At 34.5% G+C, this 15846-nt stretch overlaps 1 protein-coding gene and 1 long non-coding RNA gene across 2 annotated transcripts in view; one reads left to right on the forward strand and one right to left on the reverse strand.

Moving 5' to 3' along the window:
* PCLO (piccolo presynaptic cytomatrix protein) overlaps nucleotides 1–15846 on the reverse strand; it is a 360380-nt gene that overhangs the window by 81076 nt on the left and 263458 nt on the right. Inside the window, exons 7-8 of the mRNA XM_042965364.1 lie at nucleotides 6887–9074; nucleotides 1671–1807 (exon numbers count right to left, since the gene is read on the reverse strand). Coding sequence (XP_042821298.1) covers nucleotides 1671–1807; nucleotides 6887–9074 — 2325 coding nt within the window. The remainder of the gene's footprint in view (nucleotides 1–1670; nucleotides 1808–6886; nucleotides 9075–15846) is intronic.
* The window catches only part of LOC122233338, a 70262-nt gene that overhangs the window by 20369 nt on the left and 34047 nt on the right, over nucleotides 1–15846 (forward strand). Inside the window, exon 3 of the long non-coding RNA XR_006210901.1 lies at nucleotides 6015–6117. This is a non-coding gene — a long non-coding RNA (uncharacterized LOC122233338). The remainder of the gene's footprint in view (nucleotides 1–6014; nucleotides 6118–15846) is intronic.

The following is a 15846-nucleotide window of genomic DNA, read 5'->3' on the forward strand; positions in this document are numbered from 1 at the left end:
TAAGTCATTATAAGAGAGAAACTCATAGTAAAATATATTCAAGAAGTTAGTTTCAGCTGACAGATTATTTTCATAACTGCAGATAAAAAGAGTTAAGTTTATATGTCATAAACATGTTCAGAATGAGTTTATTAATTTTTCTTGCTCTCCAACCTGTTCTATTTGGTGAGATTGAACTCCAGCTATATATACAATTTTAATAATAACAAGGTAAGCTAAGAAAAGTATACGTCAATTACCTGATACATTTTAATGAAATAGAAAGAAATGGAAGTATATAGACATGTACATAGAGGTAAACACAATCCTAACACAAAACCTTTCTTAAAAATATTTATTTACATATTTATTTATTTACAGTAAGTGTGTTCCTTAATGCCCTTATCCTGTTTGACCCATCAACTCATCCATGGTTACCAGAGGAGAGGTGGGCGGGAGATGGATCTAAGCCAAATCTTATCAAAGATATCAGAAACAGTAAAAGAATATTTATAATATAGAAAGAAGAATCCCAAGATTTCTAGAAAATATATATAAAACCAAACAGAACAAAATTTGGAGATCCAGAAGTCCTATTTAGCAGCGAGAAATTTATCCATGAAAACTGAAATTGCTTTGGAAGAAGTAAAATGTGAGTATAGATATTATCTTTTCAATAGTACGTATATGGGCAAAGTCATCTTTTTTATACTTTAATGTAACAAACATTGAAGTAAGGTACAGTAAGTTCATATGGTTTACCTTTGCCATTCAAAATAATTGTCTTCTATATCAAAGAATCACTAATCTGACAAGATGGTTTAGGAATTAATAATGTATATGAAATAAGTCAACTGGTTCTTCTGTGGGTATTTTAATGATTATGGGTACACAGCCTGAAAATATCTATCTCTTAAGGGAATCGATTTAAAACCATTGGGCTTAACACAGGAGTCTCCTTCAATTTATCCAAATGTTGATCTCCTAAGTGTCTCTCAAAATTCATACAAACATCACCTCATTGGTTCTGAAGTGAATATGGCCATGCATTTTGGTATCATATTTATCTAATTGTGAAGTTTATCTCTAAGTTTAATTCCATCTATAAATAGATATTAATGAATATTATCTACTTTATGAGTTTTTCTGATGATAAAATACAAAGATAATATAAAACAAATATGTCCATATAATAGACTCTAAAATATAAATCCTCCTCTTTCCCAAGTGAAGCTTTCCCTGTCCCAGCTGACCTGGTTTGGTCCACTCCCTTAATTGCTATATTTCTTAACACCTGAACACACTGTTATTGGAAAGCACTGAAATTATCCACACCAATTTTACCCAATATTCCGTAAGTTCTTTAGGAGCTACATGTATTCTCCTTGTATACCAGTGTTGGGTAGGTTGTACAAACTTAATTATCTTTTGGAGGATTGAATCACTTAAATTGCCCAGTCATTGCTGCAAAGTCAATAGCCATGGGTGATTCAATAAGGTACTTAGTACTTTAAGTTACTGGAAAAACAATTTTTTTTTTATGAAGACTGACTGAAGTCCCATGCATTTTAGGATAAATGATACTGAGACCGTTCTAGGATGATTGCTTGATTGATTGATGGCATAATTTTTTTTTTTTTTAATTGCAGTGGGGGATAAATCTAAAAGAGATTGCTCAATACAGCACTTACTTGCTCTTGATGTTGACTAAGTGGTCTAGAGTGGACCAATCTTTCTGGCAGTTTGCGATCCAGACCATGTCCATTTTCCAAACGAGACTCCCTGGGTTTGTCAAACCAATCTGTTTCTTCACGACGCAGATGATAGGCTTTGGAGACCAAGGAAATATCAAACATTGCAACCACAACTAATACAGATGATAGAGGACAGAAGATGCTCTGAAGTACCAACATGCTCCAGGCTTGTTAGCCATTCATGCATTTCAAATACAACTCCCAGTAGGATGAGAAAAATCATTTCCAACACTATGATAAAAATTTTGTACCATGGAGTAACTTAGAAAAAAAATAATGTACACACCTGTTCAAACTCTCAGAGGAAAATAAAATTTTAAATAAGGAGAAGAAATTTTGATAGTGACTGAATCAATGAACAAGTGAGTATGCCTCAGAAGTGATTTTATTCAACCTCAACCTTTTAGTTTCTACTTTCTCACCTCTCCCCCACTACCTCCACCTATCGCTAACATCTAAGGAAAATGTCTTCCTTCAGTACAGAAGATTCTGTCACTTTCCCACTATTGTATCAACCACTACTATGTGGCTTCTGGCTTTGAAAACCAAGTGAATGCTTTTGAAAATATGACATTTCTATTACATTCAATAAATAAATGAAACATTTATTTCTAAGAGGATCCCAGACACTACTGTTAGGAACATGTGTGCCATACTCACCTGGTAGCCTACTATTAAAATATATTTACAATTTTTTATTAAAATTAAATAATTATTTTCCATGCAGTCACAGATTTAGGAATTCGACTGAAGAGCTGATTGACTGCTTTCTATATTTATAATGTGGCAAAACTTGACATCTTACAATACTTTTTGAAATGCAACCACATTTAAGTACATAATTATTTTAAATTTTTCAGCCCATTCAGTTCTTGGTAATTCCACGGTCTTTGAAAGCTATTATTTGGTGCCCCCAAGTCCCATTTTACCTAATACATAGAATCTGACTTCATTTAAAGTTTTATTCTTTGCAAAAAGATCCCTAATTTGTAAAAGGGTATCTGGAAATACACTGTTGTTTCCTAAACGGCAGATGGAGCAGTCTTTCTCAAGTTCTCGTGCTGAAAGATTCGTTGATGGTGCTATAAACTTAGGCTTTCTATAAATTCTAGCATCTACAATGCTGTACTTTTGAGTTCTCCCAACTCCTCATAGTTTCCTTTTTCTGTCTACATCCTTGATTGTCCTCTCTTCAAAAACTTCTCAACACTTTTTTTCCCCCAATTTCCATTACATCTTTGCTGGTAGGATTGGTAACCCAATAGCATATATACCACTACTCACCTCCAGACCTCCTGTGATCGGGGTCCCGTGGTCACCTCCTGTGATTAACCATAGCATTTACCCTCAATAAGCATGATGACTGATGATGTGTCATAATTTAGTCAGTCTTCAATTTGAGGAAATCCAATGTTACATACCTGGTATGTGGCTGTATATGTGCTTGTCTGATCTCTAATAGGAGGTTCTAAGCTGCTTGAGGATGCTTTTTCTTTTTTCCCCTCTCTCAACACTAAAACAATGCCTTCTAAATGCCATAAAATACAACACGTGTTTGGGAGATGAATTAAATAGAAATATTAATCATCAACTAAAGAAAGAAGTTAAATGTCCTAATTATGATACAAACATTAAAAAATAAATATTAATTTGGCCCTTGAACTTCATTAACAGTTATACAACCTTTACTCACAAACTCCTTGATAATATTATGGTTTTTAATAGTTTTAATTTTACACTAAAAAACTAAACTTATGAAAAAAATATTTAATATAAGAGTCATTTGATAAGCAAATACCAAACAAAATTATAAGTTAATCATTGGTCTCTATACACTAGATTATCCCCAACCACAGTAATAGTTATCTTATCTTACTTCTTACATATTCCTATATATTTCTCATGAAAAAAATCTAGCTGATTTTAATAAATGAGTATCTTAGATGATGTAGTATACGATTTCACTTGAATATATAACTTCATTAATTGTATTTGAGACACAATCCTTTAAATCATGTTTCCTTGACTATGTCTATGCCAATAAAGCAGAATCTCAACCTGATTCAAATTTTGTCAATTTATTTCTGATTACCTACTTTGGTTGTCTACTGTTCCTTACACTGACTCAATATGTAACTAAGTTGGGATATCTGTCATACTTTGCATAACAATTTATAGATCAATCAAGTGCAACCAGAGAAATGAACCTACTTTTAAACTGTATTTTTTCTTCATAATTTATAGCTAATTGGACATAAATGCTAGTTGTTTCCAACTCCAATCGTCTGATCTTCCATGGTAGATCTGCACTTTAAAAATTAAATTTTATAAAAAGTAATTTCCAAATTAGTTTAAATAATTTGCTACAGATTAATATCTCCTTGTTTTCAACTGATGATATTTTCTTGCAATCTTAAATGTAAACTAAAAGTAAGCTATTTGGGGGTCTAGCATTATTCACAGTCAACCGTTATATGAATAGTTCAATTATATTCAGTATCAAACATAGGTTAAAAAAACATTTTTAAAAGACACTATATTAATGCTTTATTATTTATTTTTGGCTTGGAGTATACTTTGAAAGAATGTTTTCATGAAAATATCTGTGTTGTAGAGATAAATATACTTGACTGCTTTGAGCTTAGCTTCCCTCCAAATCTGCTCCAAAGCAAAGGCAATTGTGCCCTGCACATAATCAACCACGCACGCACGTCAAACTGTGGACTTCAAGCTAATGGCCTTACATATTAAGCAACGCAAATGATGCGTATCTAGATTTTATCTCAAGTGAGCTACTTCAAAATTAACCAAAGTCATATAAAACACATTTGGAAAAATATTCTTAGAGTCTATAACCTAGAGTTTAATTGAATTCAAGGAAAGCACACAACAATTTGAAATCAATTAAATTTGCTTTTGTCTACTCAATACTAAACAGCCTGTTAGAATGAATGTTAATACTTCTCAAAGAGATCTTCACATCATTGAATTACAGATATAGCATATGTTTGGTAAAAAATTATTTAAAAATCCCTGATATTTCATTAGTTCACAAATGAGTTATGTAATTAGGAAAAATATTCTCTAATTTTTCCCTTACCCAAGGAATCCAAGATTTCAAAAGAAAAGCTGGTCATCACTTTACCAGAAGAAGAGTTAATATGTTCATGTGATTTAAAAAGCAAAGAAAATAACTAACATTTTAAAACATACAATTTTCACAGATAATCACTATAATTCACACACATAATGTTACATATGTAATTCAATTTGTTATAGTTGTCCTTTATCTAATTCTGTATAAGCATGTTCTTTATGACTAAATTTCTTGTCTTATTTTTAAATACATTTTAGTTTAGTTGTGTAATTTCATTGACATTTAAGTTTAATTATTTCTTTGATATCATCTTTATACATTTCATAATTTTGTATGCAGCATGATGTCTCATCATCTACTTTATGAAAATAATGTTTTTCATATAGCCCTTGATGACTATGAGTATATATCATCCAAACATATAAATGTGAAATAAAACATTTGGTTATTTTTATAGGGTTGTATGTAAACAAACACATTTTGGAATATCTAGATACACCTATATGTCTGGCACTATGTCGACAAAACTCAATGATGAATAAATGAACTTGTCAAATCCTGTCAAATATATGCTCAATGTACACACGCAGCCTTACGTGTTTAGTTATGCCGTAAACCTGTTGGAGATTTTGTTTTATCTTGTTATTTTACCAATATGTTTATTGAAGAATCTTCATATTCTCCTGCACAATTGTTTTATATGCATATAATGTGTGTAAAATGCAGACTGTCAGAAAAGTAGCAAAAGAAACTGTTTCCACATAATATCATAACCTTGTTTAACTAGAGAGAGTCAAACAATTGACTAAACAAAAAATATACAAAGAGTGTGCTTTATTTAATTGAATAATTATCAATAAAAATGGTCAATCCAATAGCCTGTAGAAAATAAAATAAGTCAGAAAGTAACTAGTCTGTTGGAATTTCACTAAGAGGAGTCTGTCCACTTTCAGATTCAGTCATTTAATCTTTTTAAATCTAGATTTGAATTTCTAAAATCATATCAGTGTCTAGATAACAGAAGTAGAAAGAAAATTCTTTTCATGAACACTTATTTTCCTGTGAGTCTTTGCTGAAAATGTCAGGTTTAAAAGATGAGATGTTCATGTTAGCTGAGTGCTCTACAGTCTTCAAAGGCATGAAATAATAATGCTTTTATTTGATGATAAATGTCTTATTTTCAGGACTCAAATCATACCTACGTTCAAATGTAAACCATAGAGGAGGGAGAAAAAAGAACCAAAAGTCATGAGTCCTCTTGGCATGGAAAGGACACTTTGTATTCCTGTAAGTCTCCTCTCTTGTCACAAAATTAGTGTACAAATATTTTATTCTAAATCTAAATAATGCTTCCTGCATACTGCTATGATTATTTATTGTTAATATCATATTTAGTGCTAAGTTTTCTAGTTATGTAATGCAAAATGCACAAACTTGTCAATTACGATATTCATAGTGAGAGAAATAAAATATGAATCTTTTATTTAAGGAGAATTATAAAATTTACATTATGTTAATATCAGGTCCTTAGCCAAAGAGTCTCAAAAGAGAACATTCTCTGAATTAATAAACAATGATATCACAAAAATAACATAAGTACTTTTCTATTACAAAGTCTAGCAGAATAGTACTTAATAGCTCTAAATCTTAATACTTTCACAAACTGAAAGAAACTGACCAGTATATTTAGAAATGCATTTTTTAAAAAATAAAAGAAACATACAATGAAAAACTTTCCAGCTATGGAATTAAGGGATGACCATATTTTATTGACACAATTACTTAATAATGGTTTTGGAAAAGTGGACGCCAAACAAATCAAGCAAACAATCAAGAAACGACAGTAAAATAATAAACTAAACGGAAATAAAGAAAAGCATGCTAGGAAATCTATACACAAGATCAAATTTCCATTTACAAGAAATAAAATTGAAGTAAACATGCAAAAGACGCACTAAAAAAGGTAGAATACATCCTTGGAGAAGGAAAATTAAACATGCAGAAAAATAAGAGTTTGAGTTTTGAGAGTAACAAGGTAGGTTGAGGCCCAATTTACCTTCACTGTCTGACATGGCATGTTGGAAGTCATCCATGATGAACGCTATGTCACGGTCATAGCCTCTAGTTCGTGATTCTTCTCTCATGTGTTGCTGAACTTCGGGCAATGAATGACTTGATCCAAACTGATCCCTAGTGTCTGCAGATATTGGTGGCAGGGGCCCAGCTGCAGCCCTGGCCATTCCCATTGGCTGGCCAACAGGACTGAGTGGACTTTCCTCTTCAGAATTCTGGGCCACAATTGGTATTCTTCCTCTACTCTGGCTAATTGGTAAACTGGTAGGCTTAGTTCGGCCAGAAGGTGAAGCATGACTAAAGGAAACATCTAGAGCTTCAGCCTCTTGAGCTTTCAGTCTTAGGGAGGAGCTGGAAGAATCTCTTTTAATTGATAAATCAAGCCCATAGACAGACGAAGGTCTGGAAGAAGGTCTGGACCTGCTGCCACTACTGTATGGCTTATCTGCTTCATCCTGCAAAGCTGAACGTAGGGTATTTCCCAATGTGCCCAGTCCTGTTCCAAGGGATGAGCCCATAAACTTCTGTTGGTCTGTAATATTTTTTCTGAGTCCAAAAGTGATATCATCTTGAAGAATCCTTGCTCTGGAAGAAATGCCGCCAATAGATGAGGTGCTAGAAGTCATATAGCTTGTATAGTCAGGTTCAAGGTCTCTACTTTCTTGAATGGGAGAAAATTTTGACATTTTAGGATCAATTAGTGATTTCTTATGCTTTGACTGCTTTTGATAAAGTATGGCTGCTGGTAGTTGTTTTGCTGCTTGTTTTTCAAGTGTGAGTCTACTGATGCTATACTTTTCAGATTTTGGAAAATGTCTATAGCCAGTATCAGCATGGTAGTAATGGGAAAGACCAGCAAGGTGATCTAAGCTCTCTGCTCCTCTACGGAATTCTTGTTTAATCTGATGTTTCAGAAGCTTTAACTCATAAGGATCCTCCATGGGATCTTCCTCTGCTTTCACATAACTATGCAATCTGGAGGAAGTCTGTAATGGTGCCAGGAAATCTGTCACTTCTTGAGACCTACGTGTTTCAGTGGATCGAAGGAGACGGTCTGTTTTTGACAGATCCTTTTCATGAAGGCTAAATGCAGTGCTTAATGCTGCTGTTCCTTTGGTAATTTCTCCAATGTCATCAATTAGGACATAATTTCGTGGAGTATGATGGTCAATATCTGCATAGAAAGAATCTGCAGATATGCTTGATATTGGACTGCTTGCCATACTACTTCTTTCCTCCAATCCTATTCTCAAGTCTAAGCTATTGTACTTACTCCCAAGGTGGGAAACAGCATACGTATTATCAGTAGAAACAGGTGCTATCATCAGGGGTTGGTTGCGAATTACCTCATAGTTTGAAGTTATCTTGGGCTCCAAATATAATGTAGTTTGCCTTGGCTTCTGTTGTATCACCATCATTTGTGATGGTAACTGGTAAGAAGGTTGTGGGGTTGGTGTAGGTTGAGCTTGAGGTGTGAAGGACATTGTTGCCACAGCTTGAAATGTTGGTTGAGTCTGATAAGGTGAAACTTGCTGATGGTACAAAGTCTGTTGCTGAAAATGGGACTGTTGGGTATATGGGGTGGGTGCTTGGGTAGGAAGAGCAGGAGAAGAATACTGGTATTGTGTATAAGGACTCGTAGGAGGAACCAGTTGAGATTCTGTTTGGGTTTGCGGTGGTATAAACTGACTAAATTCAGTTTGGGGAGCAGTTCTTGGTCGCTCTATGCCATGCTGACTTTCTATTCTGGTGGGTCGGGTGCTGCTCACCTCACTGTCAGACATATAATCCCGATCCTCAGCTACTCCCTGGAGGTAGGCACGCTCTCTCTTTTCCCTCTCCTTTAATAATGCCTCTTTCCTCCTGTTAATTCCCATTTCCAGGTACCGTAACTTGGCATCGATCTCCTTTTCTTCCTCATCAAGTTCTGCTTGTTTCTTTCTAAGCTTTGCAGATTCCCTCTCTACAAGATCAAGCTCTCTGTCTATATCCTGGAGAATCTTGGCCCGTGCCATTGTGTTGGTTCTGCAGATCCTTCTCCTGGAAACTGTGCCCATTGTGCTGTATGTTGACTGAGTGCCTGTGGAGGTCTCCTCGGGAGGTGGGTTTGGCAGAGTTCTCTTAACTTTTTTCTGGGAGCCAGAAGGTGTCATGGTTTGAGAACCTTTTGTCTATAATTAAACAAAAATAGAACTTTATTATAAAGGGAAAAATATTTTAACAACTTTATAATTTACATTTTAGATAAAAATGATTTTGTGTATGTTTTAGCTATGACAGCATAAGACAAAAATTTTATACATTATTTCAAGTATTAGTCACCAATACATTTAAATGAAAAACAGTTTTTCCTTTCTTGGTAAAGTGGTTAATTATGATTATAACTTCTGTGACATTAGCAGTGAGTTTTGAAATCAAGCATGGAACTCATTTCTAGGCAGACTTAGATTTTAGTTAGACTCTTGAGAGAATTCTAGAAACCCATTTTTCATCCTATTAGTATACATAAAACTATTTGTTAAATGTATTCCCAGAGTAATGTGTTAGCTGTCTAAAATTTAAATTGCATTTGTTGAAGATGCACATTTACCACTGTTAAGTTCAATTATTTCTATCTTCTCATTACTACTTTACCCGCCAAGAGTGGCTGTCCTTCCTATTCCAATCATGAAATGTTTTGAAAGGAAATCTTCAAATCTCCAATGTCCTTTTTTTCCCAAAAAGAGTAATCTGAACTAATTTTCTATTTAATATTTCAATATTTTCATGACCATCTGTGTCTTATATTTTCTTAAAATTTTATTATTCTTAAGTAATTTTAGCTTCTTTTTTTTTTAATGTTTATTCATCTTTGAGAGACAGAGAGAGACAGAGCATGAGCAGGGAAGGGGCAGAGAGAGGGAGACATAGAATCCAAAGCAGGCTCCAGGCTCTGAGCTGTCAGCACAGAGCCTGACGCGGGGCTTGAACTCACAAACTGTGAGATCATGACCTGAGCTGAAGTTGGACGCTCAACCAAGTGAGCCACCCAGCCGCCCCAGTAATTTTAGCTTCTTAATGTTTTTGCAACTTATACATGAAGCAAAGGAACTGACTGCTATAAAAAAAACTACTGTAGTTTTTTTTTAACCAGATAAGGTGTATTGTTGATGAACTGTTAGATATATTTGATTTCATTTGGTTTGTCGTATACTTGCATTATACAAAATCACTGGCCTTGAGAATCATACAATTTTAAAATATCAAAAGATGTGACACATCATATCCAATAAACTGATGGAAACAAACATGATTTCCTAACACAGTGAAGAAGACAGAGACCTAGACAAAATGCCAAGACAGAGGGAACTCATCCCAAAAGAAAAAAAACAAAAAAAACAAAAAAAACAAAAACAAAAAAAACAAGAAAAGGTCATGACTAGGGATCTAATAAAAACAGATATAAATAATATGCTTGATCCAGAATTTAAAGCAACAACCATAAGGATACTAGCTGGGCTTGAGAAAAGAATAGAAGACACCAGGGAGTCCCTTGCTGCAGAGGTAAAAGACCTAAAGGCTAGGTCAATATGAAAAGTAAAATAGCCAAGAATTGAAACCAAATGGTATAACAACCAGGATGAAAGAAATAGAGGAATGAATAAGTGATATAAGAGTCAAAATTATGGAAAATAATGAATCTGAAAAGAGGGAAAGAATAACATTAGATCACGAATATAGACTTAGAGAACTCAGTGACTCCATAAAGCATAATAACTCTTGTATCATAGGAGCCTCAGAAGAAGAAGAGAGGGAAAAACGGGGTAGAAGGTTTATTTAAGGAAATTACAGATGAAAACTTGCATAATCTGGGGAAGGAACCAGACATTCGAATCCAGGAGGCACAGAGAGTTCCCATCAAAATCAACAAAAGCAGGACAACACCAAGACATACAGTAGTTGAATTTGCCAAATATAGAGATAAAGAAAAATCCTAAAAGCAGCAAGATAAAAGAAGCCCTTAACTTATAAGAGAAGACAAATAAGATTAACAGGAGATCTTTCCACAGAAACTTGGCAAACCAGAAGGCAGTGGCATGATATATTCAATGTGCTGAATTGGAAAAATGTGCAGCCAAGAATACTCTATGTGGTAAGGCTGTCATACAGAATAGGAGGACAGATAAAGAGTTTTCCAGACAAACAAAAACTAAAGGAGTTTGTGATCATTAAACCAACCCTGCCAGAAATATTAAAGGGGACTCTGAGCAGGAAGGAAAGACCAAAAGTGACAAAGGCTAGAAAGGAAGAGAGTAAAATCTCCAGAAACAATACAAAACAAGTAATAAAATGGCACTAAATATTACATATCTATCAATAATCACTCTGAATGTAAAATGACTACATGCTCCAATCAAAAGACCAAGGTGTCAGAATGGATTAAAAACAACAAACAAATAAATAAACAAACAACACCATCTGTAGGCTGCCTACAAGAGACTCATTTTAGATCTAAAGACATCTGCAACTGAAAGTGAGGGGATGGAGAGCCATTTATCATGCTAATGAATATCAAAAGAATCCCAGAGTAGCCATACTTCTATCAGACAAACTAGATTTTAAACCAAAGACTATAATAAGAGATGAAGAAGGGCACTATATCTATACAACAAGAGGATCTAACAACTGTAAATATTCACCTCCCAACCTGGAGCACCAAAATATATAAAACAATTAATAACAAACAAAAAGGAACTCATTAATAATAATACAACAATAGTAGGGGATTTAGCACTCTGCTTAAACCAATGCACAGATCATCCAAGCAGAAAAATCAACCAGGGAAGAAAAAAAAAAAAAGAAAAATCAATAAGGAAACAATGGCTTTCAATGACACACAGGATCAGATGGACTTAAGGGGCATATTCAGAATACTCAATCCTAAAGCAGCAGAATACACATTCTTTTTTTTTTTTTTTTCTTGAGAGAGAGAGAGAGAGAAAGAGCATTAGCAGGGGAGGAGCAGAGTGAGAGAGGGACACACAATCTGAAGCAGGCTCCAGGCTCTGAGCTGTCGGCACAGAGCCCAATGTGGGGCTCCAACTCACAAGCTGTGAAATCATGACCTGAGCCGAAGTCAGACACTTAACCGACTGAGCCATCCATGGGCCCCAGAATACAAATTCTTTTCAAGTACACATGGGACATTCTTCAGAATAGATTACATACTAGGTCACAAATCAGGCCTCAACAAGTACAAAAAGAATAAGATCATACAATGCATCAACCACAACGCTATGAAACTTGAAGTCAACCACAAGAAAAAAATTTGGAAAGACCACAAATAAATGTAGGTTAAGGAATATGCTACTAAAAAATGAATGGGTCAACCAGAAAGTTAAAAGAAGAAATTAAAAAATAATAATTTAAAAAAATACGTGGAGGGGTGCCTTGCAGTCCGTGAGTTCGAGCCCCATGTCAAGCTCTGTGCTGACAGCTCAAAGCCTGGAGCCTGCTTCAGATTTTGTGTCTCCCTCTGTCTCTGACCCTGCCACACTCACACTCTGTCTCTCTCTCAAAAATAAATAAACATTAAAACAAATTATAAAGAAAAAAGAAGCAAAGAAAAATATCAAATACCGAACTTAACTTTACACCTACAGGAGCTAGAAAAAGAACAACAAATGAGGCCTAAATAAAGCCAGAAGAAGAAGGGAAGTAATAAAGATTACAGCAGAAATGAATGAAAAACAAAGAAACAAAAAAATTCCATAGAACAGATCAATCAAACCAGGAGCTGGTTCTTTGAAAGAATTAATAACATTGATAAACCCTTAGTCAACCTTATTCAAAATGGAAAGAGAAAGGACTAAATAAAACCATAAATGAGAGTGGTAAGATTATAATCAACACCACAGAAATACAATTTTAAAAGAATATTATGAAAAGTTACATGCCAACAAATTGGGCAATCTAGAAGAAATGGATAAGTTCCTAGAAACGTATAAACTACCAATGGAAACAGAAAGAAATAGATAATTTGAACAGATCCATAACCAGTAAAGAAATTGAATCAGTAATCAAAAATCACCAAATAAACAAAATTCTGGGGCCAGATGGCTTCCCAGGGTAATTCTACCAAACATTTAAATAAGAACTAGTACTTATTCTTCTCAAACTATTCCAAAAAGTAGAAATGGAAGGAACACTTCCAAACTCATTCTATGAGGCCATCATTACCTTCATTCTGAAACCAAAGTATGCATTAAAAAAGAGAATCAGCCAATATCGCTGATAAACATAGATGCAAAAATTCTCAATGAAATACTAGCAAACTGAATCCAATATTACACTAAAAGAATCATTCACCATGATCAAGTGGAACTTATTCCTGGGATGCAAGGGTGGTTCAATATTCACAAATTAATCAATAAGATACATTACATTAATAAAAAGAAGGATAAGAACCATATGATCCTCTCAATAGATTCAGAAAAAGCATATGACAAAATACAGCATCCTTTCTTGATAAAAAACCTCAATAAAGTAGGGATAAAGGGAACATACCTCAACATCTTAAAGGCCATATATAAAAGACCCACAGCTAATATCATCCTCGATAGGCAAAAATTGAGAACTTTCTCTCTGTGATCAGGAACAAGACAAGGATGTTCACTTTCATCATTGTTATTTAACACAGTACTGGGATTCCTAGCCTGAGCAATCAATAACAAAAAGAAACAAAAGGGCATCCAAAATGGCAAGGAAGAAGTTAAACTTTCACTATTCACAGAAGACATAATACTCTATGTAGAAAACCCGAAAGCACCAAAAACCCAAAAGCACCAAACGCCTGCTAAAGCTGATACACAAATTCAGTAAAGTTGCAGGATACAAAATCAATGCACAGAAATCTGCTGCATTTCTATATACCAATAATGAAGCAGCAGAAAGAGAGATCAAGGAATCGATCCCATTTATAACTGCACCAAAAACCGTAAGATACCTAGGAATAAACCTAACCAAAGAGGTAAAAGATAGGCCCTCTGAAAACTATAGAATACTTATGAAAGAAATTGAGGCACAAAGAAATAGAAAGACATTCCATGCTTATGGATTGGGAAAACAAATATTGTTAAAATGTCTATACTACCCCAGGTGAATGTACATATTTACATATTTAATGCAATCCCTATCAAAATACCATCTGTATTTTTCAGAAAGCTAGAACAAACAACTCTAAAATTTGTATGGAAACACAAAAGACCTCTTGAATAGCCAAAACCATCTTGAAAAAAGAAAAGCAAACCTGAAAGGCATTACAATTCCAGACTTCAAGTTATATTGCAAACTATAGTGATCAAGATGGTATGGTACTGGCACAAAAACAGACACAGAGATCAATGGAACAGAACAGAAATTCCAGAAATGAAGCCATAACTATTTGGTTAACTCATCTTCAACAAAGCACGAAAGAATAGTCAATGGAAAAAAAGACAGTGTCTTCAATAAATAATGTTGGCAAAACTGGACAGCCACATAGAAAAGAATGAAACTAGACTACTTTCTTGCACCATACACAAAAATAAGTACAAAATGGATGAAAGACTTAAAGGTGAGACAGGAAATCATCAAAATCCTAGAGGAGAACACAGACAGCAACATCTTTGCATCCACCGTAGCAAGTTCTTACTAGGTATGTCTCCAGGGGCAAGAGAAACAAAAGCAAAAATGAACTACTGTGACTTCATCAAGATAAAAACCTTCTGCATAGCGAAGAAAACAATCAACAAAAGTAAAAGGCAACCAGTGGAATGGGAGAAGATATTTGCAAATAACACATGTGATAAAGGTTTAGTATCCAAAATCCATAAAAAATTATAAAACTCAACACCCAAAAACCAAATAATCAAATAAAGGAATGGGCAGAAGTCATACACAGACATTTTTCCAAAGAAGACATCCAGATGGCTAAAATACACACGGAGAGTTGCTCAACATCACTCATCATAAGGGAAATACAAATCAAAACCACAATGAGATACCACCTCACTGTCAGAATGGCTAACACGAACAACTCAGGAAACAACAGATGTTGATGAGGATGCAAAAAAGGGGAACCCTCTTACATTGTTGGTGGGAATGCAAACTGGTGCAGCCACTCTGGAGAACAGTATGGAGGTTCTTCAAAAACTAAAAATAGAACTACCCTACAATCCAGCAATTGTACTTTTACCCCATGGATACAAAATTACTGATTTGAAGGCACACATGCATCCTGATGTATATAGCAGCATTGTCAACAATAGTCAAAGTATGTAAAGAGCCCAATGTCCAGCAAATGATGAATGGATGATGAAGTTGCAACACACACACACACACACACACACACACACACACACACACACAAATACATATATACACGTACATACATATACACACACACACAATGCAGTATTACTCAGCCATGTAAAAAGAATGAAATCTTGCCATTTGCAACGACATGGATGGATGAAGTTAGAGTGTATTATGTTAAGCAAATAAGTCAAAGAGAGACAAATACCATATGGTTTCACTCATATGTAAAATTTAAGAAACTAAACAGATGGACACGTGGTGGAGGGGGAAGCAAGAAACAAACCATGAAACAGAATCTTAAGTATAGAGAACAAGCTGAAGGTTTCTGGATGGGAGGTTAGTGGGGGATAGGCTGAAAGGGTGATGGATATTAAGGAGGCTACTTGCTGTGATACGCAATGGGCGTTATATGTTAGTGATGATTCACTCAATTTTACTCTTGAAACTAATATAACACTGTATGTTAACCAAATGGAATTTAATAAAAACTTGAAACAAACAAAAAACAAACTGATGTAAACAAAGTTACCCAAACATTTAATAGCATATTCACAACTATATCTCAAGTCTTCTGGTTTCTAGCTGCATATTCTTTATAAACTGCTT

This window comes from Panthera tigris, chromosome A2 (genome assembly GCF_018350195.1).
Source record: "Panthera tigris isolate Pti1 chromosome A2, P.tigris_Pti1_mat1.1, whole genome shotgun sequence".
NCBI lineage: Eukaryota > Metazoa > Chordata > Mammalia > Carnivora > Felidae > Panthera > Panthera tigris.